This window comes from Suillus subaureus, assembly GCF_016647635.1.
Source record: "Suillus subaureus strain MN1 chromosome Unknown BJ212scaffold_43, whole genome shotgun sequence".
Lineage (NCBI taxonomy): Eukaryota > Fungi > Basidiomycota > Agaricomycetes > Boletales > Suillaceae > Suillus > Suillus subaureus.
Window position 1 is genome coordinate 230,879 of NW_024538599.1, and position 22,892 is coordinate 253,770.

The 22,892-nt window shown below is 48.3% G+C and overlaps 9 protein-coding genes across 9 annotated transcripts; 4 read left to right on the forward strand and 5 right to left on the reverse strand.

The window, feature by feature from the left end:
* The first annotated feature begins 81 nt into the window (after positions 1-81).
* Positions 82-2,034, forward strand: BJ212DRAFT_1387056 (transaminase). Its single transcript, XM_041336860.1, has 3 exons — positions 82-421; positions 495-666; positions 833-2,034. The coding sequence occupies exons 1-3, from the start codon at positions 122-124 to the stop codon at positions 1,876-1,878; spliced, it is 1,518 nt and encodes a 505-aa protein (XP_041188103.1). The 5' UTR covers positions 82-121; the 3' UTR covers positions 1,879-2,034.
* Positions 2,035-2,242: 208 nt separating this feature from the next.
* On the forward strand, positions 2,243-3,700 carry BJ212DRAFT_1281944 (uncharacterized protein; the record flags this gene model as incomplete). The annotated part of the gene is made up of 5 exons (XM_041331657.1): positions 2,243-2,422; positions 2,470-2,559; positions 2,610-2,738; positions 2,790-3,101; positions 3,227-3,700. The coding sequence occupies 5 exons, from the start codon at positions 2,243-2,245 to the stop codon at positions 3,698-3,700; spliced, it is 1,185 nt and encodes a 394-aa protein (XP_041188104.1).
* A 164-nt stretch (positions 3,701-3,864) lies between these two features.
* BJ212DRAFT_1449321 (zinc finger dihydrouridine synthase) lies at positions 3,865-6,582 on the reverse strand (the record flags this gene model as incomplete). The annotated part of the gene is made up of 13 exons (XM_041338676.1): positions 3,865-3,998; positions 4,053-4,210; positions 4,264-4,283; positions 4,338-4,531; positions 4,617-4,719; positions 4,775-4,941; positions 4,999-5,232; positions 5,326-5,377; positions 5,427-5,458; positions 5,515-5,758; positions 5,814-6,174; positions 6,225-6,479; positions 6,536-6,582. The coding sequence occupies 13 exons, from the start codon at positions 6,580-6,582 to the stop codon at positions 3,865-3,867; spliced, it is 2,001 nt and encodes a 666-aa protein (XP_041188105.1).
* Positions 6,583-8,035: 1,453 nt separating this feature from the next.
* BJ212DRAFT_749876 (putative GTPase activating protein for Arf-domain-containing protein) lies at positions 8,036-9,751 on the reverse strand. Its single transcript, XM_041343977.1, has 5 exons — positions 9,635-9,751; positions 9,411-9,581; positions 9,311-9,353; positions 9,124-9,247; positions 8,036-9,071 (listed from the first exon to the last, which is right to left on the reverse strand). Exons 2-5 carry the CDS (start codon positions 9,545-9,547, stop codon positions 8,146-8,148), a joined length of 1,230 nt encoding a protein of 409 aa, XP_041188106.1. The 5' UTR covers positions 9,548-9,581; positions 9,635-9,751; the 3' UTR covers positions 8,036-8,145.
* A 104-nt stretch (positions 9,752-9,855) lies between these two features.
* On the forward strand, positions 9,856-11,080 carry BJ212DRAFT_1387087 (uncharacterized protein). Its single transcript, XM_041336861.1, has 5 exons — positions 9,856-9,957; positions 10,010-10,130; positions 10,188-10,505; positions 10,559-10,692; positions 10,746-11,080. Coding segments are annotated over exons 1-4 (510 nt in total). The 5' UTR covers positions 9,856-9,955; the 3' UTR covers positions 10,628-10,692; positions 10,746-11,080.
* A 333-nt stretch (positions 11,081-11,413) lies between these two features.
* Positions 11,414-11,812, reverse strand: BJ212DRAFT_1281958 (uncharacterized protein; the record flags this gene model as incomplete). Its single annotated transcript, XM_041331659.1, has 1 exon — positions 11,414-11,812. The coding sequence occupies one exon, from the start codon at positions 11,810-11,812 to the stop codon at positions 11,414-11,416; it is 399 nt and encodes a 132-aa protein (XP_041188108.1).
* Positions 11,813-13,738: 1,926 nt separating this feature from the next.
* Positions 13,739-15,971, forward strand: BJ212DRAFT_750257 (uncharacterized protein). Its single transcript, XM_041343978.1, has 3 exons — positions 13,739-14,750; positions 14,817-15,576; positions 15,628-15,971. Exons 1-3 carry the CDS (start codon positions 13,834-13,836, stop codon positions 15,772-15,774), a joined length of 1,824 nt encoding a protein of 607 aa, XP_041188109.1. The 5' UTR covers positions 13,739-13,833; the 3' UTR covers positions 15,775-15,971.
* Positions 15,972-17,456: 1,485 nt separating this feature from the next.
* Positions 17,457-19,900, reverse strand: BJ212DRAFT_750443 (UDP-glucose/GDP-mannose dehydrogenase family, NAD binding domain-containing protein). Its single transcript, XM_041343979.1, has 8 exons — positions 19,539-19,900; positions 19,467-19,484; positions 19,122-19,401; positions 18,754-19,044; positions 18,326-18,701; positions 18,090-18,276; positions 17,842-18,038; positions 17,457-17,778 (listed from the first exon to the last, which is right to left on the reverse strand). The coding sequence occupies exons 1-8, from the start codon at positions 19,564-19,566 to the stop codon at positions 17,746-17,748; spliced, it is 1,410 nt and encodes a 469-aa protein (XP_041188110.1). The 5' UTR covers positions 19,567-19,900; the 3' UTR covers positions 17,457-17,745.
* An 870-nt stretch (positions 19,901-20,770) lies between these two features.
* BJ212DRAFT_1387110 (uncharacterized protein) lies at positions 20,771-22,606 on the reverse strand. Its single transcript, XM_041336862.1, is given in 7 exon segments — positions 20,771-21,231; positions 21,244-21,358; positions 21,413-21,653; positions 21,713-21,930; positions 21,989-22,202; positions 22,259-22,371; positions 22,438-22,606. The coding sequence occupies 5 exon segments, from the start codon at positions 22,350-22,352 to the stop codon at positions 21,244-21,246; spliced, it is 882 nt and encodes a 293-aa protein (XP_041188111.1). The 5' UTR covers positions 22,353-22,371; positions 22,438-22,606; the 3' UTR covers positions 20,771-21,231.
* Between the last annotated feature and the right edge of the window lie 286 nt (positions 22,607-22,892).

Consider the following 22,892-nt stretch of genomic DNA (forward strand, 5'->3'; position numbering starts at 1 on the left):
AATCTGGAAGCGGAATGTGCCGGGTCACGTGTGACTGAACATCTGACTTTGGTTACCAATGTACCATATATAGAGCTCGAACCCAACTCTCACTAGGTCAAGAAAAAGAAAGTTCAGGCCGATGTTCCAGGCATCTGGGACCGTAGTAAGGTTCAGATCTTTATCGCCCTTTCATCCACTGGCACACTCTTGGACAAGAAGCACCATGCGATCTCTCACTGTTGATTCTCTTAACCCTGCCATCCGCAATGTGCAGTATGCCGTGCGCGGTGAACTGGCAATAAAGGCAGAGGAATATCGTGTCATGCTCAAGGAGAAGGGTCAGGACAGCGGTCTGCCATTTGATCGAGTTATCTCTTCGAACATCGGAAACCCCCAACAGAAGGGGCTTGACCAACCTCCCATTACCTTTAACCGACAGGTTAGCTTCATTTTATATCCTTATCTTCTCAAGGTTCCAGAGGTGCCGGAAGTATTTCTCACCACCGTAACAGGTCGCTGCACTCATGGAGTGGCCACAGCTGATGCAACTCGCACCCAATGCCTTTCCACAAGACGTCATTGACCGTGCGAAGGAACTACACGAGGAAATTGGTTCCATCGGTGCATATTCACACTCCCAGGGTGTCCCTCTCATTCGTCAGAATGTCGCGAAATTTATTCAGGGTGAGTAGCTACATCAGTGCCACTAGGCCTGACAGAAATGTCATTGGAACGTTTATGCGCCACGTGCCAAGCTGACCCGTCTAGCCGAGTCCTGTTGATTTCTCGAGGAAGTCACAACTCGTCAAGGTTGAAAATTACTCTTCATGTGACTGACGCATAATCACAGAACGCGACAGCCATCCATCCTCACCAGACAACATCTTCTTGACGGGCGGCGCTTCCGCGGGGGTTTCGCTTCTGATTTCAATGCTTATCTCGGAACCCCACAAATCTGGTGTCCTCATCCCGATCCCGCAGTACCCTTTATATACAGCGACACTAGCGCAATTTTCAGGCGTGGCGATTCCATACCATCTTGATGAGGCACATGAGTGGTCGACGTCAATTGACGAAATCAAGGCTGCACTTAAAAAGGCAAAAGAAGATGGCATTGACCCCAAGGCACTTGTTATCATCAACCCTGGAAATCCAACGGGTGCGTTGTTGAAGGAGGAGACGCAGAGGGAGGTGGCGAATTTGTGCGCAGAGCATGGACTCGTGCTTCTCGCGGACGAAGTGTATCAGAGTAACCTGCACCGTGCGGCCGAATTCCCATTCACGTCATTTAAGAAGGTTGTCTGCGACATGGGCTCGCCAGTTCCACTGGTATCCTTCCATAGCATCAGCAAAGGCGTAACAGGGGAGTGTGGGCGGCGTGGTGGTTACTTCGAGTGCCATAACATCTCGGATAATGTCCGCGCGATGATGTACAAAATGGTGAGCGTTGGGCTTTGCCCTCCGCTGCAAGGGCAAATTGGCGTGGATTGCCTTGTACGACCCCCCAAGGAAGGCGGCGAAAGTTACGTGCTGTGGAAAGAGGAGACAACGCGAATCCACAAGGTACTCGCGCAGCGCACCAAGCTCATGGCAGAGCGCCTAAACAGCCTACCTGGCGTCTCATGCGTTGATTCTCCCGGGGCATTATACCTTTACCCCAAGATCACGCTCCCAGAAAGAGCGATAGCTGCCGCACAAGCTGCTGGCAAGGAGCCAGATGCATTCTATGCACTCGCGCTTCTAGACGCAACAGGCATCTGCGTCGTGCCAGGCAGTGGATTTGGGCAGAAGGAAGGAGAGTACCATTACCGTCTTACCTGCTTGTGTCCTGGCGTGGACGAATATGTTGGGAAGTTAGAGAAGTTCCACCAGGAATTCTGCGCGAAGTACCAGTGATCTCGGGTCTTTGCGTCATTAATCAATGGTTGTAAACGTTCAGCGTTAGGCTAGATGGGGCCAGTGTTGACTTTGCGCATTGCAATTGCTGTGTTGTAGTACTACTATCTGCTTTCATGTATATGCTGGGATACCAATAGACTTGTTAACATTCATACACATGTCTGTTTTATGGCCTAGTGCCACGCGACATCGCGACCCAAACACAACCCAAACCAATAGTATTTATTTGCACATCATCACTTGGTCGGACCCCCTGATTTGCTCGTACTGTGGGCAGGAACGAACTCAGCCAGAGACCGTGACATTCCAGCCGGGAACACCAACTTTTGAGCGGAAGGTTTTACCGTCAGGTTGAATCTTGATGTCAGTGGTTCCATTTCCACTCCCATGTTCCACCGCCCACCGTGTTCGCATAGCCTCCGTCATCTCTCCTCTCAAGCGCGTTCGTCCAAGAGCTCCATTCTATGAACTCTCTGCTCATCGTGTTCCAACCCTCTGGTCATTATACCGAGGTTTGCTCAGGCATGCGCCAGGGGAAAACGTGAGTGATCTGATTTTTTACCCCGTGTTGTCTAACATAGGGTATAGATCCAATTTCGTGTGCGAATGATGTTCAGGAAGAACCAGCACGTTGTGAAGGCGCATTCTGTGAAAGAGCAACTAGTAATGGGATACAAGGTATTACGATTCTCCCAAATAATCATCGAAATGATGCAAAGGAAATACAGTGGTTAGAATCTTTCAAGCGCGCGAAGCAAGGTGATATCAAATTTCAGAGCGTTTTCAGCAGGTATGAAAGAATGATTGCAACCAAGCGCGAGAAGACCGCTTGGAAAATGCGTATACTAGAAGCTTTCGTGCGTATCCTAGTGTCCCTCCTTCATCATCTACTCACAGAACTCAATTAGAACTGGGAAGCCAAGCTCCGCAGTCGTCCTATTTTCAAAGGCTCCTTCATCCGTCCCTCGTTTGACAATAAACTCCTTCCTCGCCTGATCCCTCAGCCTGCTCACATAACCGGAATGATCGTGCGCCGACGTCTTGCGCGTGACCGTCGGTGGGAGCAACGTGAAACACTGAAGAGCTGGGCACATGACTTACGGTACGAGAGTCTCTTCGAGCACGCGTTGCTCAAGAGTGCACGAGGCGAGACTGTGGGTGCGGCTCGGCACACGAAGGGCAAAATGTTGGGGGATCATGCCAACCGATGTGCAGGAGAGGTTGTTCAACTGCTTCGTAAGGAACACCTGTTGTGGACCCCAGTGTACACGGGAGGGGCAAAATCTGAGTGGGGTGAGCTGTGTATTTGTCAGGACAGCTGATAACATTAACAACGTCTGGTGAGTTAGATGAGCCCTTCCTCAAGCGCCAGGCCGAACTGAAGGAATGCATGATGCGCGATATTTCACGGTATCGTGCTGCACCGCCTACTGACCTCGTACTGCAAGGTAAACAAGCACGTCGAGAAAAGGTGGCAAACAAAACAATTCAAAGACAGCGTGAACGTTCTGGTGAAGTTACTGCTGCCACCATTAAACGCCGGCGGAGCGCACCGCCTGCACACGTCCGAGAACTTATGGCCCCAAGGCAACTGCTAGTGGACAGGGCGATAAGGGAAGCAAGCGAGGGCGGGTGGTCGGGTGCTGTTAAGGCGCACATGGGTGTCCATATGCACATGCCTGAAAAATGGAAGGCCGAGGGCGGGTGGGAAGATGAAGAAAAGAAGAAACTTCTGGATGATATGGAGAGGGAGATTCGGGCGGAGAATGAGAGACGAAAAAAACACAGTAAGCTGGATGCTGCCTCCTTTTCTGAGTAGTCAAGACTTTGCAAATATGTATGGCAAAGATAGCAAAGGCTTAATAGAGAGAAGGAATGGCTGTCTTCATTCGACTAAGGTCTGCCTAGAAGAGACTAGTTACACAGTCCGATGACTTCCGGGATTTACTTCTCCAGGACCTCACTTTGTTCTACGAAAAATTATCAGCCCTGGCTCTCTTCACCGTGCGAATTGCTCTTGTGCTTCGGAGTAAATGACCACGACTCGGGCGCAGGACCGAGGAACATCTCGGAGATTTTGACCCAATCCTGGCTATTCGGACTTGCAAGGAGTGTTTCTACTCGTTATAAACATCATTTTTCAGTCTCGACAAGACCGATGAAACACATACCTAATTCATCTCTTCCTTTGAATGTTGGCGCCCGATCGTTGATCTTGGCTGGGAGTCGTTCGAGTAACCCGATGGGGACGTAACGGTATTGAAATGAAAGCGCTTCACAGAGGAATCGGCGCGTCGTATTTACACCTGTTGTGTCTGTACCAAAGTGACTGATAATCCAGACTTAGCCAACTATTGTCGTTACATTGAACAGAAGACAAACCTCAATCCAAATTCAGTGAACTGTTTGAAGATATGAGCCAAGGAGGATATATGAGGAGGGAAACGGAAGGTCACCTTGCCAATTAACTGTAATCGCTCCCTCGAGCTGATATCCCATTCTCGGTGCTCCTTCACTTCCGTGAAAATCCATGGTTTGATAAGTGCTCCCCGTCCAATCATGACTCCGTCCACGCCAGTGGATGAGACATTGGTCCAGTAATCATGCGATGAGAAGCAATCGCCGCCACCGAAGATGGGAATCGGAGATACTGGATGAATGTATCGTAAGTGTTGCATCAAAAACGACAGGCAACTGTTAGAATGGTGGAGGTAGGTAAGGTGGATAGAACTTACGGCCCTCATCCGCCTCTTGGGCCCGCACGGCGTCAACGCATTGTTTTATGTACTCCCAATCAGCCAATTTTGTATACCGTTGCTGGCGCGTACGGCCATGAAGCTATTCTCTGTCGCGTGAACCAACAAGGTATCAAGAGAAAATCATGGCGGCGCACTGTGATACAACCAATCCCCCATTCTGTGGCAGCGCGCGGCATAATCTTATGTGCATTATTACGACCATCCTTGACGCCTGTCCGTAACTTTATTGTAACCGGAATTTCGCCCAACGCCCTGGACATCCCGGTGACAATTTTGCCGAGTTTTGCTGGTGCATCCAGTACTACGAATACAACTAAGTTTATTACTGTTCCAGGAGATTCCATGTCAGACGACTCACAAGCACTCCCGCTTCCGCTTTTGAAAACAAGATCGATCGGACATCCACAGTTCACATCGACAAAGTCTATACCTCCTGCATCACCAAATTCGCGTCCGAGGACTTCGGCAGTTGCGACTAATGTACTGGGTTTGTTTCCTGCGAGCTGAATTCCGAACATGCTCTCCGATGGATGCCGCCGAACAAGCGAGAATTCGGACGCAGAAGCGGTGAGAAATGAGGTCGCAAGGCCCACTGTATAAGGATTGTAATATTAGTGCATGAAATTGAATGGCGTGGGACATTATGTGAATGAGAGGAGAAAATGGACAGGAAGTAACAACACACTTTCGCCACATGTTATATCCGCTCCAAGTGTTACACATAGGCGTCTAAATGGCTAAGATACTTGGTCAACTGATTTAGTGTTTGGGCAGCAATATTCATACCAAGTTGCCGACCGTTGTCAGCGGTGCGAGATCTGACCATAAGTGTTCGGTTAATTTGTGTCAATCCATTGTGAAGAGATTATCATACATGATTTACCACTCCAGTCTAGCCTTCGTTTCTCTTGTACGCGGATCGGAACATCTGGAGTATCAGTCTGAGCACTGGAATCAGAATTTCCAGTGCGCTTTGCATGGAGTTCTGACGAAACAGGTGGAGGATCATCCATGGTCAAGTTATCTTCACCAACAGCCATATTTTCTTCTGGTCCATTGGAGTCTCCCTTAGCAGCCTCCAGTTCTTTGAGGTATACGTCGGTTATTGGCTTAGGATACTGCAATACGATTAAGTTTTGATGTTAGTGGGAAAGACTTACGCCCATTGCTAACCTTCTTGGATCTAAGTAGTTTCAAGGTGTCTGCACTAACAAAATTGAGTTCCGTGGCACTCAGCGCTGTCTGAGCCCTCTTCTCCTCATCTTCGACGAGCGTGATTACCCCGCTAGCATCACGCTTAGCGTGAGCTCCTAGAAAACGACACTTGAGTCCTAGACGACAGAACCCCGATTCTGCGAAGGAGGGACACGATGTGTGTTGTTCGAGCGAATAAAGATTATCGCCAGTCGTAGAATTATCTTCCTCCGTGTCCATGATAAAAGGAGGAACATCCGATATCGTCGTAATTGAAGGAAATCGAATATCCCTTGGTTTTGCGGCCAGATACGCGTCGATGTCGTGCGTAAAGCGACATCTACACAACATAAGAAGCATCCAGAGAGGTGGCAGAACAAAGACACGAACTCATCTCCATGCTCGCATATTTTTCCATTGGCAACTCTCAAGCATAACTCAAGTTGATCATGTACCTTGCCAAACTTGCGGCCCTTGTTGGCACCACGCCTTTCCTTCTTTTGCGCCTTGGACCACTTTTTGCGGCCACCCGTGCCCCTTGTGTCAGTATCTACCACATCCACACATGATTTTCCAGTGTGAGCTGTTGAACCTTCTGCTGCATCATCATCGACCGCAGGAAGGGCAGCAGGGGACAACAGGAATCTACGGATGGTGAACCAATTCAAACTTGAAGGTAGTGACAAACCCGAAAAGCGTACTGTCGTTTTACGGGTGCGGTTCCCGGAGGGAGGGACATACTGGTCATCTTGCAACCGAAAATTACCTTCCGGGCTGTCGTTGTACACTGAAAAAATAGTGAACAATCAGATGACCTATTTTTCCAAATTGCAACTAAATCTTATCGCACCGCCACAACGCATTACATACAACAGGCAAGTACGGTACATTCACGGTACATATATCTAGAAACAAACCATCTAGAACATGAGATAGATCCACTAGTTGAACGAATGCTTGATAAGAGGTACAGCGGGAGTTTTCAGTGACCTGTGGACTGGAAGGGGCCCGAGCTTACCGCTGCTTTATGAGAGGTGCACTATTACTATATACATAGTACATACCCCAACATTGAAAATCTGTCTTTGGTCGATTGTCTCTTTTTCGCATCGCATCGGCAAAGTAACCCTTTCCTGTTGGAGGGTGCTTAAGAGTGTTACCGATGATTTCTCTCAAAAATTGCCATCCGCCCTGGTCACTCACTACATTCCTACCTGCTGCCGTAGCAAGGGGCTGGGCCTGCGAAAGACAAGCAACGCAGTTCGGTCATCTGAAGTCGGTTAAGAAAGGATGAATATCATTAAGAATTCAAGCAAAAGCTGCTCACTTGTCTCAGGTGTTATTAAGAGGTCCACCAGATTTTAAAGGACCCTGTCCCTTGATCAAACGTGATTCAATGGAAATAATACTCTTCGCCAACTCCTAGTTTTCCTTTCTTGAATTGTCCTGCACCGCGGCAATGCAAGCCACTTTTCTGTCAACGAACGTGAGTCGGGGACAATAAGAGAATCGGATTCAATCTGCAAAAGTGGGGTGCCCCTGGCATCTCGCTGTGCCGCACGCTGGAAAGAGAGTATTACAATTCCATCCTCCGCTCCATTGTCCGCCTAATATGCATCTATGTGGATCACGAGCATCAACCATTTTCAGCAAAGCGTTGTATTCGCTGCTGTGATTTCCTCCATATAAGACCTAGTTTGCCTGCCCATAAGTCCATAACCACCGATCTTTGACATGTCGGTAATCAGGAGAATATACGTGTGCTGAAAGAAAAACCTTTGCATATAACCTCGGGGTGGGGTCCCAGATTCCCATAAAGTACCCTGGAGCAAGAACTTGAAGCATCACCAAGGTTATTTTCAGATTGCTATAATTAAGTTAATGGGGGATCAGAAGCGCTAAGACAGGTTGATCACGAGGTACAAACAGGTTCTCTTTCCACAATAAGATCTTCCTTCCAAGAGTGGGCATTCATTGCAATAATGATTGAGGTCTTGAAGCCCAGTTGAGTCAACGTTGTACTATGGAAACTAGGAAGAAGTATACAGGTTCAAGAATCCAAACCACTTTCAAGCTTCAGGGAGGATATCACCATCGTTGGGCCTAATGATGAATTACAGTATATAACATGACATGTGGCAGTCTTGGATACAGAACGTTTCGGACATACCTAACACATAATTTGCCGGGATACTGTGCAAGAATCGACGCTTGGAATGAGTAATAAAAGTGCAACTAAGCATATCTGTATCGCAAGGGCGTAGGAATATTGAGAGTTCAAATCCAAGCGACATCTAGAGTTAAATATCCATTAGAAATTGCCATGCGCACCCTGCCACCCTCCAAAAGATGTGTTGTTCATAAATAACGGCTGCTGCTGCTGCACTACATATGCTGGTGTAGCAGCAAATGGCAGCTGCGGGGGGTACTGTTGTTGAACTACTTGTGATTGTGGTTGTGCATACATGAAGCTGGGGTCTTGCATATGACCAAGCATTGGCTGAGAGGGTTGTCCGAATGATTGTGCGAAATAATTCTGCTGAGGTAGGGGTACCGCAGCGGGTGTCCCGCTGAAAACCTCAACACTCATCTGTGGAGGAAACGAGTTGAGAGTGTTAGAAGATGGATAGCCCGAAATTTGATGTTGGAACGGGATCTGTGGACTTGCGATTGTATTCGCACTAGCAGCTACGGTATGCATAGGTGTGGTGTTCCTCATCGATGACATCGACGGGGGCATCGTGTGGGAGCCCTGAAAAGTTGAGAACAGAGTGGGCGATACATCGAGAGTTGCCTGGGCAAGGGGCATAGAGTGGGGCTGGGAAGGAAGCGATGAGAGTTCTGGGTTCTGCGACTGGTATTGCAGTGGAAGAGAAGAGAATTGCGAAGGGCCTTGTAATGAAATTAAATCATCCCAAACTTGGCTCCCAGAAGGCTTCTGGATCGGAGCAGAGGAACTGGGTGTAGGCAACGGGTGGGAGATGGATCTTGCGGGTTGCACGGGTGCAGATCCTGGAGATAATGCGCCAGGAAGGAAATTCAACGTTCCAGTACCCCCACGGGTGGCATTTTTGGCAGGGACTGGGGGAGGAATAGGAGAGGATTTGCGTTTAAATGGTGCAGGGTCCATCGTAGGAGTTGACTTCGGTCGTGGAATCACAGCATTGGAAAATGGACGGGCAGGGGGGACGGATTTGGAAGGTTTACAGTTCATGAACCACTTAAACTCGTACTTGGCTGTGATAAGACATCAGACATACGAAGACAAATTTGAAGAAGGCTCACGGACCTCGGATGAACTTCTCGATTTCGCTATCTCGTTCTGCCTCCATCATGTTGGTGGGTGGGGGGTGGCGAGCTTCATCAGGGTTGTAAAAAGCATTTGATTTGATATTTCCGTTTTGCTTCATGACCTGTGAACAGGGAGAATTTCTCCGAGCTTAATTTCTCATGTCGGCAGATGTGAAGATACCTACTTCAACCTGTTCCTTTGTCCATGCATCCAGAGTGATGCTCTTTCTGTGCGGAATTGCCAGTCAATAATTGAAAGTTGAATTATGTGTTTTACTGACGCACACTTTCGTGATATGGGTACCAAGCTTGCGATGAATGCTCGCGCAGTTGACGCTGCATCTGATGAACGTCTGCCAGTACACAGCGGAATCGCGTGTCATACATACCATATGAAAATACCCAAGTTGTGAGAAGCCCATCGCGGGTTCCGCGACTTACAATCTGCACAAATGTCTTGAATAGTAATGAGTTGATGACTGACCAAATTTTCTGGGAAGTAGCATTACCGTTCCCTGGCTGCATCACTAACTCCAGCAAAGTACGCTGGTTTCGCTCGGTTGTGATTTTAGAGATTCCCGAAGACATCATTGCAGTAAAAAGAGAAAGGGTGTCGTGTTCCACTGTCAACCCAAACTGATCATTACAACGTTCCGAGTCGGGCAAAAGTGTGTTATGTAATACCCTTAGTTGGCGCTCCGAAAAGACTCCGAGCAGACAGTCACCTCTGTTTTTTGATCAATATCACTCTTAAGTTTGATCATCGATTTTCTTGAAGATCGATACACCCCAATAACAACTTGCTCCATACATTTATTTCCGCTACTTTCATGTAAAGCTCACAATGACACCCTTTGCTTTTACGACGCTCACTTGCTCCACAGGGACGGAACTAATCTCTCAGAACAAAGCCTATCACCGTCTGATCTCAATGAGACTAACGGGGAAGAAACTGCATTGCGTAGTTTCTTCACCTTTCCATTCTCCTCTGATGAAGTTTATCAGGTAGGTACTTGCTTGCTGAGATGTACACATATTCTTTTCCTAAAATTACTTGGGAAGCAAGGTCTAGCGGACCTACTTGCGCACGGTGCACTGAGTGGCAAGACAGATGTTGAGAGGGCTGAAACCATCCTCCGAACGCAGCTGTTTTACTTCAACAGAGTGGCCGGCCAGAACTTGACCATAGAGGATGTTCGGTCCCATCAGAATACCGTGGACTCCCAAAATCTCACTGTGACCATGGATTTGTCACATCCGTCCTCGAATTCTGGAGACGGCGAAACCCGTCTGCTGACGTTCGCCGAGCTGACGATGTTGATAGAACAGGGGAAGACAGATGACATACCTAATAACAAAGTCATCCCCGAAACGCTTAATGTAAGTCTGTCGCATAATTAGACATTACATATATAATTATCACACCCTTCCAGGACGCACCTCCCAGCACTTCCATAGCTTTAGTGCGGAAGAAACCCTGGGAAGTCGACAGTCAATTCTGACGTGAAGTTTTGAATGGCGCAAGCTACGGTAGTAATGGTTACTTTTACTAACCGAAGCAAGTGTAGTGAGTGGTTATTTTCTGCTCGCAGTAGATTGATCCTTTAATGAAGGCTTCAGCTTCCGTTGCCAACATGATTATGATTGATACTCCTTCACCCGTTTGAACACCAATAGTGGCCTCAATTTGCGACAAATTTGCGACGCATAGTATTGTCTGTGAAGCAGTCGTACACTCATTCTTTATGTTTGTCTCGTCCTCAAAACCATTGGTCCATGGTTTGTTCAGACGAGGTATCATTACGTGTTTACATGGGATCCAGGTTTGCACGGACGTGAGTATTTTCGGCAAGTGGAACGCTATAGGTTTCGTTACTTATTCTTCGGTGCCACAAATACCGGTGCTTACAAAGTTACTATTCTTATGTCAAGCAATGACAGCGTTTGCCAGTGCACTTCTGATTCGCACCGCTTGCAAAGATCCGACAGTCATGGATAACACATTGCATATCCTACATAATTGCACGAAGCCAGATAACACGATGACCAATGGTATGCGCCTGTACCAGCGCTCCGTCGACGAATACGGTAAGCTCTACTGGAATACTTGTGACAAGAGTACAATCGGCTGCAGTGATACAGTGTCCAAAAATACACTTATCATTCCACCCGGTACCCTCTAAGTGTTTTGCCCTGAATGTCCCTGATATAGTTATACCTCTCCACCCTCCGTCCAGAGATCTTGATGACGGCAAGCGGGCTCTCCCTCGGTCACCAATAGCCCCGAGTTATTTTCCTCCTAGCTTTTCTGATATCCATTGCATTGACACATGCTGGTCAATATGATATCCTTGTACTCTCCGCAGAGCAGCTATACCCTCCATAACCCAATTGTGGCTGCTCCAGGAGGCATCTCCTCGAACGACAGGAATAGATGCAAGTGTGGTGTGAAGCAGGTGTAGATTCTCGGAGTCCACCAGTCCTATAGGTGCCCTCCCCAAATAACCATTCTCCCCATCCTTGAGTGTAACTGATTGCGGTGCTTCAAGGCTGTAGTCAACAGCCGAGCCAGTGATTTGATAGACTAATGAATGGCTAGATGGTGTGAATACGACAACAATTGCCCATTTGGCTTTCGAGGATGATTGCCCAAAACGGGCGACAGCCACTTCGTAGAACGGGGGCATCGGGTGCAGGACGGGTATGGAAGTAAGTGAGTTGGCACCTTTTGAGTGTAACAAATAGCTAGTGTCGGAGGTGCCGTCTCTTTCGAGTTATGGTTAATGGTGGGAGAGATATGCTGCATAGTACTTGGAAGCTTTTATAACAATTCTCCGACTTAACGTGTTCTATTGACAATCAAACCCGTTCAAGCATGCAAGAATAAGATGTCTCAGCACTACATTTTGGTGGACATGTAACATGGGCTCACATCCAAGATTGGTTGCTTAATCTATCCCGAAAAAGTCTTATTGAAAGATTCCAGGGCACGAACACAAGCTTAAGCAAAATGCGACGGCGCAGGAGTAACAACTTACCAAACCATACCCTCAAGCATCTTCGATCCGTCAGATTGATTTGAGGATGGTCCGAATCGAATCAAGCTGAAGCGAAAGTGCGGGATGTGAGAATCGTGGTAAAAGCCCCTCTTCGATAATGAAGGAAGCCGTCTGTCCGCTTCCAGCCTCCGGTGCTACATGCTTCGGTTCACGAAATACAAGGCACGCCCCCTACGCAAATGCGATGCAGGGCACGACCAGGACTCCTGAGATTCCTTGCGATCATGTGCACGAAGGTACTTGTGACAAGGACTGTAGAACTTGAGCATATAAATAGCCTAGTCTGAGGGTGAATCATGGATCTCTGGAGGTCGGTGTCAATCATTTGACCGTGAGGAAATCGAGGCTAAATAGACAGCTTACCACAGTCAGAACAAAGGTATTCTCCCATCAAGCTTAAGGGGAAAAGTGCCGGGTAGATTTCTTAATCGCGCATATACTTCTGCAATTTAGCCTCCTTGAAAAAAATCAGCGGCTGATCACGGTGTCAATATTAATGGAAACGGACAGACTAGAATCTGATACGGCCTTTGCCAGTCCACAGAAAATTCCAGCGAGATGGCGAGACTCGAGCATCAAGCGGAGATGTCCATACGCGCGACAGCAAATATTAGATAAGCAACTCCAGACCCACTGGTGGCGTGTCCAAGTGTCCAGGTGACAACATGAAATTGTCAAACTACGGATCTTGACTTACGCCTATACAATCACGTGATTAGTTCCAACTAGGTACATGTTGTACACAACAAATTCAATATTCACTAGCACTATGCATAGCGCTCGCTGCAGTCTATATATTCCATCCTACAAAACGACGGGCTGGTCACTAGTCTACTACAAAGCATCGCAGTACCAACTCCATTTTCCCAGTGTGACAATTATAAACGAACCAATCTGATGACTCGCTTGGTCAACCACAGGCAAAAAAGTAACACATGTGCTAGTCCTTCCAAGGCGTGAATAAAGGATTAAAAAAGGAAGTTTCATCCGAGCCTCTGACTTAAGTACCACCATGACTGTACAGAGCTTTAGTATTACTGGTCGCTGGCACTTTCATACAGCATGTATGTCAACATCATCCTGTACTGTTCCAAACCCTAGTAGGTTCACAATAATATGGCGGTGCAGAAAATAAAACTGTGTACCACCGTGGGGCAAGGTGGGTGAAAGTCGGCAGGGCCGAACCCAAGTTTACTCTAATCAAGGTTATGTTATGTGAGCAGCCGGTTTGTCTCACGGTCGCTCATCATCACAGACGACTTTTGAGCGCTGGATTTTGTCTTCGACGTCCGTGAAGTTAGAAAAAAAATGGACACATAGTCCATCTAGACGCGCTCACGCTATATACAATGACCGATTCCGCCTCCCAGCTTGCAAGGTGCTGGCTGCTATCTTCAACTTCTTTGATCCCCAACTGATCCTCAACTTAGTGAGGCAAAATCAATCCACCAAAGTCTGAAAGAGCTTCTCAAAGCTCACCTTCCATGGGATAAAGAGGTTGAGTTTCAAAGGAAGAGGTACTTGCATCCAAAAGTCCTTTTTCGACGGGTTTCCCTGACAATATCCGTAGTCTCCGACGCCTGTATCTTCGCCTTTTATTTGTCGAGCCATACGCCAAGGAATCTAAAGATGCGGAGACTCATCTTTGGATGCAGACGTCTTATCAATTTATTTCAAACTACAAGCAGAACGTCGCAACTCTCGATCGAACACTGCAATCCGCACCCCGCCATCAGCCCAGACAGAGCAACCATGGCCCGGTGGAGTATCGCAAACTGATGCAACGTTTCCGCCAGTTTCTTGCTGAAGAAGAGAAATTTTGGACACAACTGGTAGCTCGATATCAGCGGTCCTTTGCACTTCACGAAGCACAACATATACTCTCTGTCTTGAACATTGCGATTCCAGATGACCTTGGTGTCCCCAATGGCTCCATTGGGGGACACGAAGGTGTCCCAAACTCCGGTTTCAATCGCAACCAATTACAATTCCCTCTTGAAGGCAATACGCCTTCTCCCACGAGCTCTGCCGAACGTGAAACCAACCTCGCAATTCTTAGCAAGGCGATAGTATGTTTGGGTGATATGGCACGATATCGGGAACTTTACAATGAAGGTGGAGGACGTCCGCGAGCCGGTCAGGAAGACGGCACAGGACCAGCTAGACGGGGCGGCCGCAACAGAAGAGGCGGCGCTCCGGGCTTTGATTCAATACCACGTGCCAGGAACTACGACAAAGCTGTCCAGTGCTACGATCAAGCGCGCCTTTTGGTCCCTTCGGAGGGCAATCCATCGCACCAGCTGGCCATTCTCGCTTTCTATCAGAATGACATGTTCAGCTCGCTTCTCCATTATTATAGAGCGCTTTGCGTTCGTCAACCTTATGACACTGCATCCGAGAATGTCAAGAAAATTCTCAATAAATCACTCGATCAACAGGCCAAGAAGACACGGGAAGGGGTACAAACAGCCCCCGATATTGGTGACCTACCACCACGCTTGAGAGTCGAGTCCTTTAAGGAGAAAGTTGTGCTATTACATGCATTATGGCGATTAGGTTCAGATAAGTAAGTGATTAAGTTCGATCGATAATTTCAGCTATCGAGATGAAATAATTCCGCGTCGCCCTTTAGATCAAGGTTAAACCCCATTGTGCATGCAGCGGATGTCGTCAAGGATTTCGCGGCTCTAGTTTCAGAGCGCGTTCTTCCAATTCATACCGTGACCAAAGTCATCGTTCTCTCAGAGGGAGCATTATGGAAACATCGCATGATCCGGGACACGTCTCCACCTTCGAATAGGAGATCGGGAGGGATTCCTAGCCCTGCTACCGTCGAATCCCAGATTTTGAAGCATGTTCTTGCCATTCACCAGTCTCTCCTGGAGATAGGTGCCGATGAACTTGACCTTCCACCAGAAGATGCAGCTGAGAACGACCTTGCGCAGTGTATCACTGCGACATTCAGGCGCACTCTACCCGCATTGCGTGTTGCGAGCAAGTGGTTGTTAGCAAATCTCAAGTACGTGGCGTATGCCACACCCCCTGCGGGGTCAAGCCAGGTCGAGGAACTTCCAGGGGTATTCGTCTCAGACATGCCAGACTTTTGGCGGCATTTTTTACGTTTTTACAACGCCCTATACAAGCTATTTCCTATAGAGAAGCTACCTTCGTTGCTATCTCCGCTGGATGAGGACGTTGACCTTAGGGGCTTTCTTCCATTGCGGAACCTCATGATTGGCGATACTCCCATGATCGTGGATGCCGACCTGCGCGAGGGGAACGGATTGGACGCTGTTGGCCCGCAGGGTCGTGAGGAGGTTCACCCGAACGAAGAACAATTAATGAGGATATCTGATTTGCTCAAAGATGTCAAGAATGTTGCGGAATCACCAGTGAGAACCGATTGCTCTGTCTTTGAATTAATTGGGTTTACCTTACCGTAGGATTCTCCGATCCACCTGCAGGGCGATACTTTCAAGTTTCTACTTGAAATCACTGCCACTGCACCTGAGGCTCAGTCTCAGGCAATCGGTGTGGAGGTTGTAAAGATGCCTATTACGCCTGTAGTCTCGTGTCCTAGGTGTCTTTGACTTGATGCCACTGGAGACTTGTGCGGAGGACGATGCTATGACCGACACGGGGCGTACTGACAACGATGATCCGGTTGAAGACGCATTCAGAACCGTACTTAACGCCGAGGCACAAGATGAAGATGATGAACTGGATGATGACGTCGTAGTTTGGGATCCAAGGTCAAATAGTGGCTGTTTCATTTCGATGTGTGTCTGATGTGATTTTCTAGGGTTCCCACTTCGCCGCCGGGAGCAGTATCGGCCCTGCCAACAACACCTGTATTGCCATCAACCATGATAAAAGGCAACTTTATCAGCCCCGGCCCATCCTCTGTCGTGTCCCCAGGGCGCTGCGGCCCCAATATCGCCACCTTCTGCCTTCACAGGAACGACAGCCCAGGATTTATTAAACAGTTTCTCCAAAGCTGGTGGTGACGTTGCACGATCTCCCCGCCGTCAGTCTATCGCACCTCCATCTCAATTTCTTTTCGGCTCTGGGCCCTCGAACGCTCCACCTTCTATATGGTCAACGACTCTTGATCAGAGCCCTCCAAATCTCAGTCCCAGACCCCCATTGTTGACCAACCAGGCTCTGCCTGCCTACAGTGTCGAGCACAATTTATCGACGCCAAGCAACCGGGCTATACACTCCACTAACCGACCTCCGCCCATGTCCTCTTTTGCACATTCACAGTCCCTGTGGTCACCTTCCTTTGAGTTTACGCACGATCCATCAAACATTCACACAAATCACTCCGTCTCACGACCATCCGCTCCTGGGCATCACCATCCATCACACTCGGCTAGTACGATTCAGAACTCTCCTTCATATCAGACTGCATTTAATGCAGTGAGTCATCAACCATTTGGGTACCCACAGGAGTCACTGTACTTGAATGCGGAGGTCGCCCCCGCTACTCTTCCACCACAATCGGGGCTGCACCTTCAACAGGGTGGATTCAACCTCTCTCCTGCAGTGCCTTTGCCGCCGCCGCAGTATCCTCGGCCGATGCAGCATTATCCGACTTCGTCCATTTGGGGAAATATCGGGTGATGACCATCGCCAGTTTTCGTCGTTTAACTGAGACGTTGCCACATGCTCGCGGATACAGCAGATACAACACGCTTGTGCAGAGCCCGCTGCGGCCTGAATTCGTTACCATCGAACACAAGCCGAATGGTGCAAGACGCCATTCCAGACCGTAGCAGAGCTGCACCTCCTGATCAAAGGAGTATTAGCGACTGCTGCTTAAGGCCATATACGTGGCCTTCCGAACAATCAGAAGTTTCTTCTATCTATTTCATGCCTATCAGACCTTTCTTCTTCTTTCAAAGCCGTACCTCTTGTTGTGTCGTTTCGTTCTCAGATCTGTGTTATACTGCTTCAGCGTTTTTTTGTAGCATGTCATGATTCGGTCTTTAAAGCGTAAAGTTTACAAACGATCAGATCGATCAGACTTAGATCCTGCGTTTCGAGTTTTGCTATGTACTTGGTGTTGTCGTTATGTATACGCCCACTTGTTCGTGCTATCAGTGTCCATGTCGTGCGCCATGCGGCATATATCATGATTCATATCTGCTCTTTCGAAATACCAATTCTCCTGGATGATATTGACCTGTCAACGACATCCATATGAACCCAGACTACGATGGGATAAGAGGGGATACTGGGACTAGGCTCAACCTACGGCATACTGAAACAGTCAGATAGATAATTTGCCCCTGTTACATGGCTCAAGCTACCGCATCTATAAAGAACGAAATTAGAAAGAGAAAATGAAACTCGTCAACTGATATTCCATTGGCAGATGTTTGTTTCTAGAACTGTGCAGGAAAGTACAACCTAAACAGTACAATTCAGGAGAGCAAAGGATATCAGGGTACATGAGATATTAGCACTGTATCCGTAAGAAGCTAAGTGGGTGAACCGTCCTCATGTATGATATATCCTTTCTGGGGCTGAACGAAATGGGGTGGATCAGTGGGGATCTAGAGGCGTTCGCCACGGCCGATGACAGTCACCTGAACAAAACGGCATTATATCAGTAACTGTTATTCGGGCGGACGCCTGATCCAATAACCCACGTTGAAGCCGATCGACCTGAGCTTGTCTGCATCCACAAGCAACCGCCCATCAAAGACAAATGCAGGTTTGTTCATACCCGCGTACACGGCCTCCCAGTCAATCGTCTTGAATTCGGCCCACTCGGTAGCGATAATGACTGCCTCAGCATTCTTGCAGGCTTCCAATGCAGAAGAGCAGATAAAAACTTGGCGTTGAACTTTGCCAGCAATATGAGTCGTGGATATGTCATGTAAAAAACTGTGCTTACTCGTCGCAAGGGGCACGAGAGGGCTAGCCTCGGTGAGGTCTGTCCATATTTGGTTCGGCTCCACTTGTGGATCGTAGATATTGACAAGAGCCCTTTCCTGCTGGAAGTCGCGGATAAGCGTAATAGCAGCCGACTCGCGCGTATCACCCGTGTCAGCCTTGAAGGCAAAGCCGAGAACAGCAATTCGCTACGACAGATCAAAGTCAATTTGACAGATGGGCAGAGAAATTGTGTACCTTGCCAGTGATAGTGTTGAACAGGGTATCCACAACCCGCTTACTGAACCTCCTCTTCTGGTATTCGTTCATCGTTACCACCTGTTTCCAGTACTCAGCTACTTCCTTTAAATTAAGACTCTCTGATAGGTAGACGAGGTTGAGAATATCCTTCTGGAAGCAGCTACCTCCGAACCCAACGGATGCACGAAGGAATTTCGGGCCAATGCGCGAGTCCTGTCCGATGGAGTGAGCGACCTCGGCGATATTGGCGCCTGTGGCTTCACAGATGGCGGAAAGTGCATTGATGGAGCTGATGCGCTGCGCAAGCATGGCGTTCGCAGCCAGCTTCGAGAGCTCAGAAGACCACAGGCCGACAGTCAAAATCCTTTCTTTGCTATGTGGTCGGTCAGCGCACCATCAGGCTCCGCATTGCCAGATACACTCACGGCACCCAATTCTGATAAACTTCGGAGAGCGCCGCACACGCCTCCTTGCCCTCCTGTGTCTGCAAAGAGCCGATGAGCACGCGATCAGGAGCAAAGAGATCATCGATGGCGGTTCCCTCAGCAAGGAACTCAGGGTTGGAGAGGATATCGAAGCGGGCGTTGGGCTTGCTGTTGGCATCAAGGATGGTGCGCATGGACTCCGCAGTCCTGCAAGGCACGGTAGATTTCTCGACGACGATCTTTGATGACGTTGCCGTAGCTGCGATGCGCCGAGTAGCGAGCTCGACGTAGCTGAGATACAGTTCATCAACATACGATTGTATAACGGGAGGATAGATGCAACGAAAGGGGAGAAATCGAAAACTCACTTTAAATCTGCAGCAAAGCCAGCACCGACACCGCTCTTTTTGGTTGGAGTGTTCACGGATACGAAAATGAGGTCTGCGTCCCGAATGCCCTTATCGACATCGGTACTGAAAAAGAGGTTGCGTCCGCGAGCCTTGCGAACGACATCCTCCAGACCAGGCTCATATATAGGCAGGTTGAAGTCTGGCGAGTTCCAGGCATCGATACGGGCTTGATTCAAGTCAACGATGGTGACCCGGATGTGAGGGCATTTCAGTGCGATCACGGCGCAGGTAGGACCGCCTGCAAAGCACATGTAAACTCAATGCATTCAAAGCGATTAACGAGCCTGTGAAGCGGCGGCTCACCGACGTATCCAGCACCGACTGGGCGTTAAAAATGAGCAACAGATAAATAGGAGATACCACCATAGGGCTTACTGCAGCAAATTTGTTTGACTCTAGGCATTGTGTTTGTGGATCGAGAGGACTGCGCTAAATGAGATCCTGATATCGCGGTTCACTTATTAAGTAGGCTGTTGACCTTGAGGGAGTGGAGTTACGGTGAAGCGATTTTGAACGTTGCCGTCGTCCACAGAGAAGTCGTTCCAGGACCAGGTACCAGGTGGCCACCTGCCATCGCCTCATGGCACAATTTCACTCTTTTATGAATTAAAAACACCCTTGCTATAATGATTGAGCTGCTTTTTGTACGTCTACTCGACGAACGAGCAAGTTTAACGGCCAATCGACGACAAATGATAAAAAAACGTGGCGAAGGAAGCACACCCGGAGTAGAAGGCCGAGCGCCAAGCACGCACTAGGCCTGTTAACACTTGCTCTTCCTCACAAGTTCCTACAATGATGTTCCTCAGCTTCCGTCTGGTACTATGCACACAGTCGAGGATTGGCAATAACTAGCATCGAGTAGTCTCCCCTGGCCGCTGCCTGAGTAGGCAGATTCGAAAGATTCAAGATTCAAGACCATTCCTTCTGTATTAGGGCAGCACTGATATTAACGGTCTGTTGACGACGCGTGTCTTCGCTTTATGTCACCTTAACCTCCAACGTGCTAGTATATGGCCGCCATTTCAGACGTGAGGCATATCTCCTTTCACGCATATCGATTGCGATTTCCACCCTTGCCTCATACACGGGAAGATGTGACGGAATTTTCCAGATGGATGGAGATAAGCCTTTGAGCTACTTGCAGATTACTGGGAACGATAGTAACCTGCGAATGGAGTCTCACGTGCACTTGGAGCAAGAGTCAGAATAGGCGAAGAGGCGAGAAATGAAGTTATCTATCATGACAGTTTCAAGTTAACTTGTTATAGTCAGCCAGCTGTGCTGTGCTATGGGGGCCTGGATCTCCACAGTTGGACTAGTACATGAGTACTAGTGACTATCTGGATCACTGTTTTCGGGGATATCGACTTGGACACAGTTGACAGCAAGACGCGCAGGACTACGGAGTCTACTAGAAGCTGACTCAGATGGGTTGTGCTTTGCAGGTGTCGGAGTCTGGGGACTCGATGCAAATCGTTCTATAGGAGTGGAGGGGCGGAATAAAGTTGGGTATCTGAAGGGATGTCAGTGATTGAAGGTTAAGGACATTTACGTACAGGCGCCGTGATGATCTAGTTAGAAATTTAAACGGTGTTGTCAGGGGTTTCAAATATCTATTATAGTCCCTCCCGCCCCTCGGAGACGAAGGGGCGGGCTGCGATATCATATGCCAGGACGAATCTATTCGAGTTAAGATATCAAAAGTACGGAGACATGACGCGATCAATATCACAGCTAATGGGCATACAGACAGACACCAGCATTATCTCCTGTTGTCGAATCACTCGCTTGTATAAGCATGCAATATGGAATGGACAATGAGGGCAAATAAAAATGTATCGCATGGTATACTTACAGATGCTATGATAGAGATTTAAGATCGTGACGATACGTACACAACCATTGCAGATCAGAGAAATTGATGCATGAAACAAACAACACAACAGGCAATCATAACCTGATCAAGGGGTGAGTACATATATTATGTAGCCTCGCTCTCGATATATCATACGAATGGAAAACAACCCTCCACCGCAGATCGGCGGGAAAGGGTGTCCTCGTCACTCTAGAAGGCGATTCATAGGTCAAGATCAATATGAGGGGCTAGCAAACTCCGACGTACTTCCTCGTACACGGTATCTTCGTTTCCGTCCTCATCAAGAGGATCCCATGGTGTTGGACAATCAGGCCACCTTAGTGATTATCAGAATAGATGATGAACTTTTAGGCAGGGATCATGAACGCACAGATCATCTTCTGTCAGGTGTACCTCCTCCCCACGGAATGTTCGCTCGAACCAAGGTTGCCTGCGCTTGAGGTCGAAGAGAGGCGTGTAACGATACTGTCCAGCCTTATCAAACGCCTTTCGGAGAAACGCTGCTTGAGCGTCCGTCCACCAATCGACGGAAGCTCCTCCGCCAGCAGATACACCTATTGCAGCTGCAACCGGTGCATTAGCAGTAAGCGCTAGCGCCACCCTCTCTCCGGCTACGTCAGGCCTTGAGCATACTGCCACCAATGAAGCACAAGGTAAGACTGTGACGCACACTTGTTGGACAAGTACAGATAATACCCCGGACACGTAAATGTGCTACTGACGATGTATTTATCCCTTAACTGGCGCGCCTCGTGGATAATGTTCAGAACCCTGCCCTGAGGAATATATTCCTGCTGTGGCTTGTGCATTACCAAGACGGCACCTCGTTTGCCCTGCTGGAACTGGAACTCGGCCTTGAAGGAGGCAGAAGCCAAGTCGAGAGCGGAGCTGATCGATTAGAGTAATGTTTGAATGATAGACGCAAACAAGAAATACGCGCACTCACACTTGTGGCGTGAGCGAAATCTCTCCCTTTTTAACGTCAATCGAGGACATGATCATGTCTTCCTCGACTGCACCCTTTATCGGCTGGCACGATGAATGAGACAAATCGATCCTCAAGCCTTGCTGCTTCAGTGACTCTTGAAATGCTTCGTCGTATATATTCCCTTCTACTTGCAGCACTCCGGTTCTCCTATCGATCGTCCATAGTGTCCCACCTACGGGCACTTAACACCAGACAAACTCGAGACAGTGCTCACTAAGGCGTGTAGACTGACCTTGATCGTGATCGGCGGGTCCCAATTAGCCCACTTGGATGACGTCTTGAAAATGAGATCAATGAACTTGCGAGAGGCAGAATCTGGCATTGCTGACGGGAAAGGCGTGCTGAAAGTAGGATGCAGAGGTGTGATTAGCGCCTTGACTCGGAATAATGCTAACTTGTAGAGTGACCATTTAGTATACTGGCTCCTGAGCGCCAATTCTACCACATAGCCTTGAAGTGCTGTGCATCACTCTGTGGTTAGCCCTGCAACGTAAAGTTTGTCTGAAGCCTTTATCGCTTTTTGAATGACATCGTTGCGAGCGCACTGCGCATCTATCATAGAAAAGTTCAAGATGGACAGGCCTTGCCCATTAGGCACTCCTAATACAGCCCCAGTAGTGATATATTCAGAATTTACCATAATTAATAATATGTCCAATTTCAAAATTTATTCAAAGCCCACTTTGAAATATTTCACAAAATATAAGCCAGTCTATATAGATCAGTACTCAGTGACTGATGCTTCATGTAGACAGAAATGCATGAACGATACGAGGTGGGTCCAACCTCAACCCTTGGAAAGCTTCGCCGAGCAAGACACCCTTGCCACGATCAATTCACGCAGTCCGGAAAAGCTTCGGTA

Excerpts from the sequence above, each read along its gene's own strand:
- BJ212DRAFT_1387056 (XM_041336860.1), top strand. The coding sequence starts at position 122 with ATGTTCCAGGCATCTGGGACCGTAGTAAGGTTCAGATCTTTATCGCCC. Across the intron at positions 422-494 it reads CCATTACCTTTAACCGACAG|GTCGCTGCACTCATGGAGTG; the intron begins GTTAGCTTCATT and ends CCACCGTAACAG. Across the intron at positions 667-832 it reads TGTCGCGAAATTTATTCAGG|AACGCGACAGCCATCCATCC; the intron begins GTGAGTAGCTAC and ends GCATAATCACAG.
- BJ212DRAFT_1387087 (XM_041336861.1), top strand. Across the intron at positions 10,131-10,187 it reads CCTCTGATGAAGTTTATCAG|CAAGGTCTAGCGGACCTACT; the intron begins GTAGGTACTTGC and ends TTACTTGGGAAG. Across the intron at positions 10,506-10,558 it reads TCATCCCCGAAACGCTTAAT|GACGCACCTCCCAGCACTTC; the intron begins GTAAGTCTGTCG and ends ACACCCTTCCAG.
- BJ212DRAFT_750443 (XM_041343979.1), bottom strand. The coding sequence starts at position 19,566 with ATGCCTAGAGTCAAACAAATTTGCTGCA. Across the intron at positions 19,045-19,121 it reads GGCTTTGCTGCAGATTTAAA|CTACGTCGAGCTCGCTACTC; the intron begins GTGAGTTTTCGA and ends ACTGTATCTCAG. Across the intron at positions 18,277-18,325 it reads TCAACACTATCACTGGCAAG|CGAATTGCTGTTCTCGGCTT; the intron begins GTACACAATTTC and ends GATCTGTCGTAG.
- BJ212DRAFT_749876 (XM_041343977.1), bottom strand. The coding sequence starts at position 9,547 with ATGGGCTTCTCACAACTTGGGTATTTTCATATGGTATGTATGACACGC. Across the intron at positions 9,354-9,410 it reads GGTACCCATATCACGAAAGT|AAAGAGCATCACTCTGGATG; the intron begins GTGCGTCAGTAA and ends AATTCCGCACAG. Across the intron at positions 9,072-9,123 it reads AATCGAGAAGTTCATCCGAG|CCAAGTACGAGTTTAAGTGG; the intron begins GTCCGTGAGCCT and ends GTCTTATCACAG.
- BJ212DRAFT_750257 (XM_041343978.1), top strand. The coding sequence starts at position 13,834 with ATGCAGACGTCTTATCAATTTATTTCAAACTACAAGCAGAACGTCGCA. Across the intron at positions 14,751-14,816 it reads TGGCGATTAGGTTCAGATAA|ATCAAGGTTAAACCCCATTG; the intron begins GTAAGTGATTAA and ends GTCGCCCTTTAG. Across the intron at positions 15,577-15,627 it reads AGAATGTTGCGGAATCACCA|GATTCTCCGATCCACCTGCA; the intron begins GTGAGAACCGAT and ends ACCTTACCGTAG.
- BJ212DRAFT_1387110 (XM_041336862.1), bottom strand. The coding sequence starts at position 22,352 with ATGCCAGATTCTGCCTCTCGCAAGTTCATTGATCTCATTTTCAAGACG. Across the intron at positions 21,654-21,712 it reads TCTGTACTTGTCCAACAAGT|CCGGAGAGAGGGTGGCGCTA; the intron begins GTGCGTCACAGT and ends GGCCTGACGTAG. Across the intron at positions 21,359-21,412 it reads CACCTGACAGAAGATGATCT|GTGGCCTGATTGTCCAACAC; the intron begins GTGCGTTCATGA and ends ATAATCACTAAG.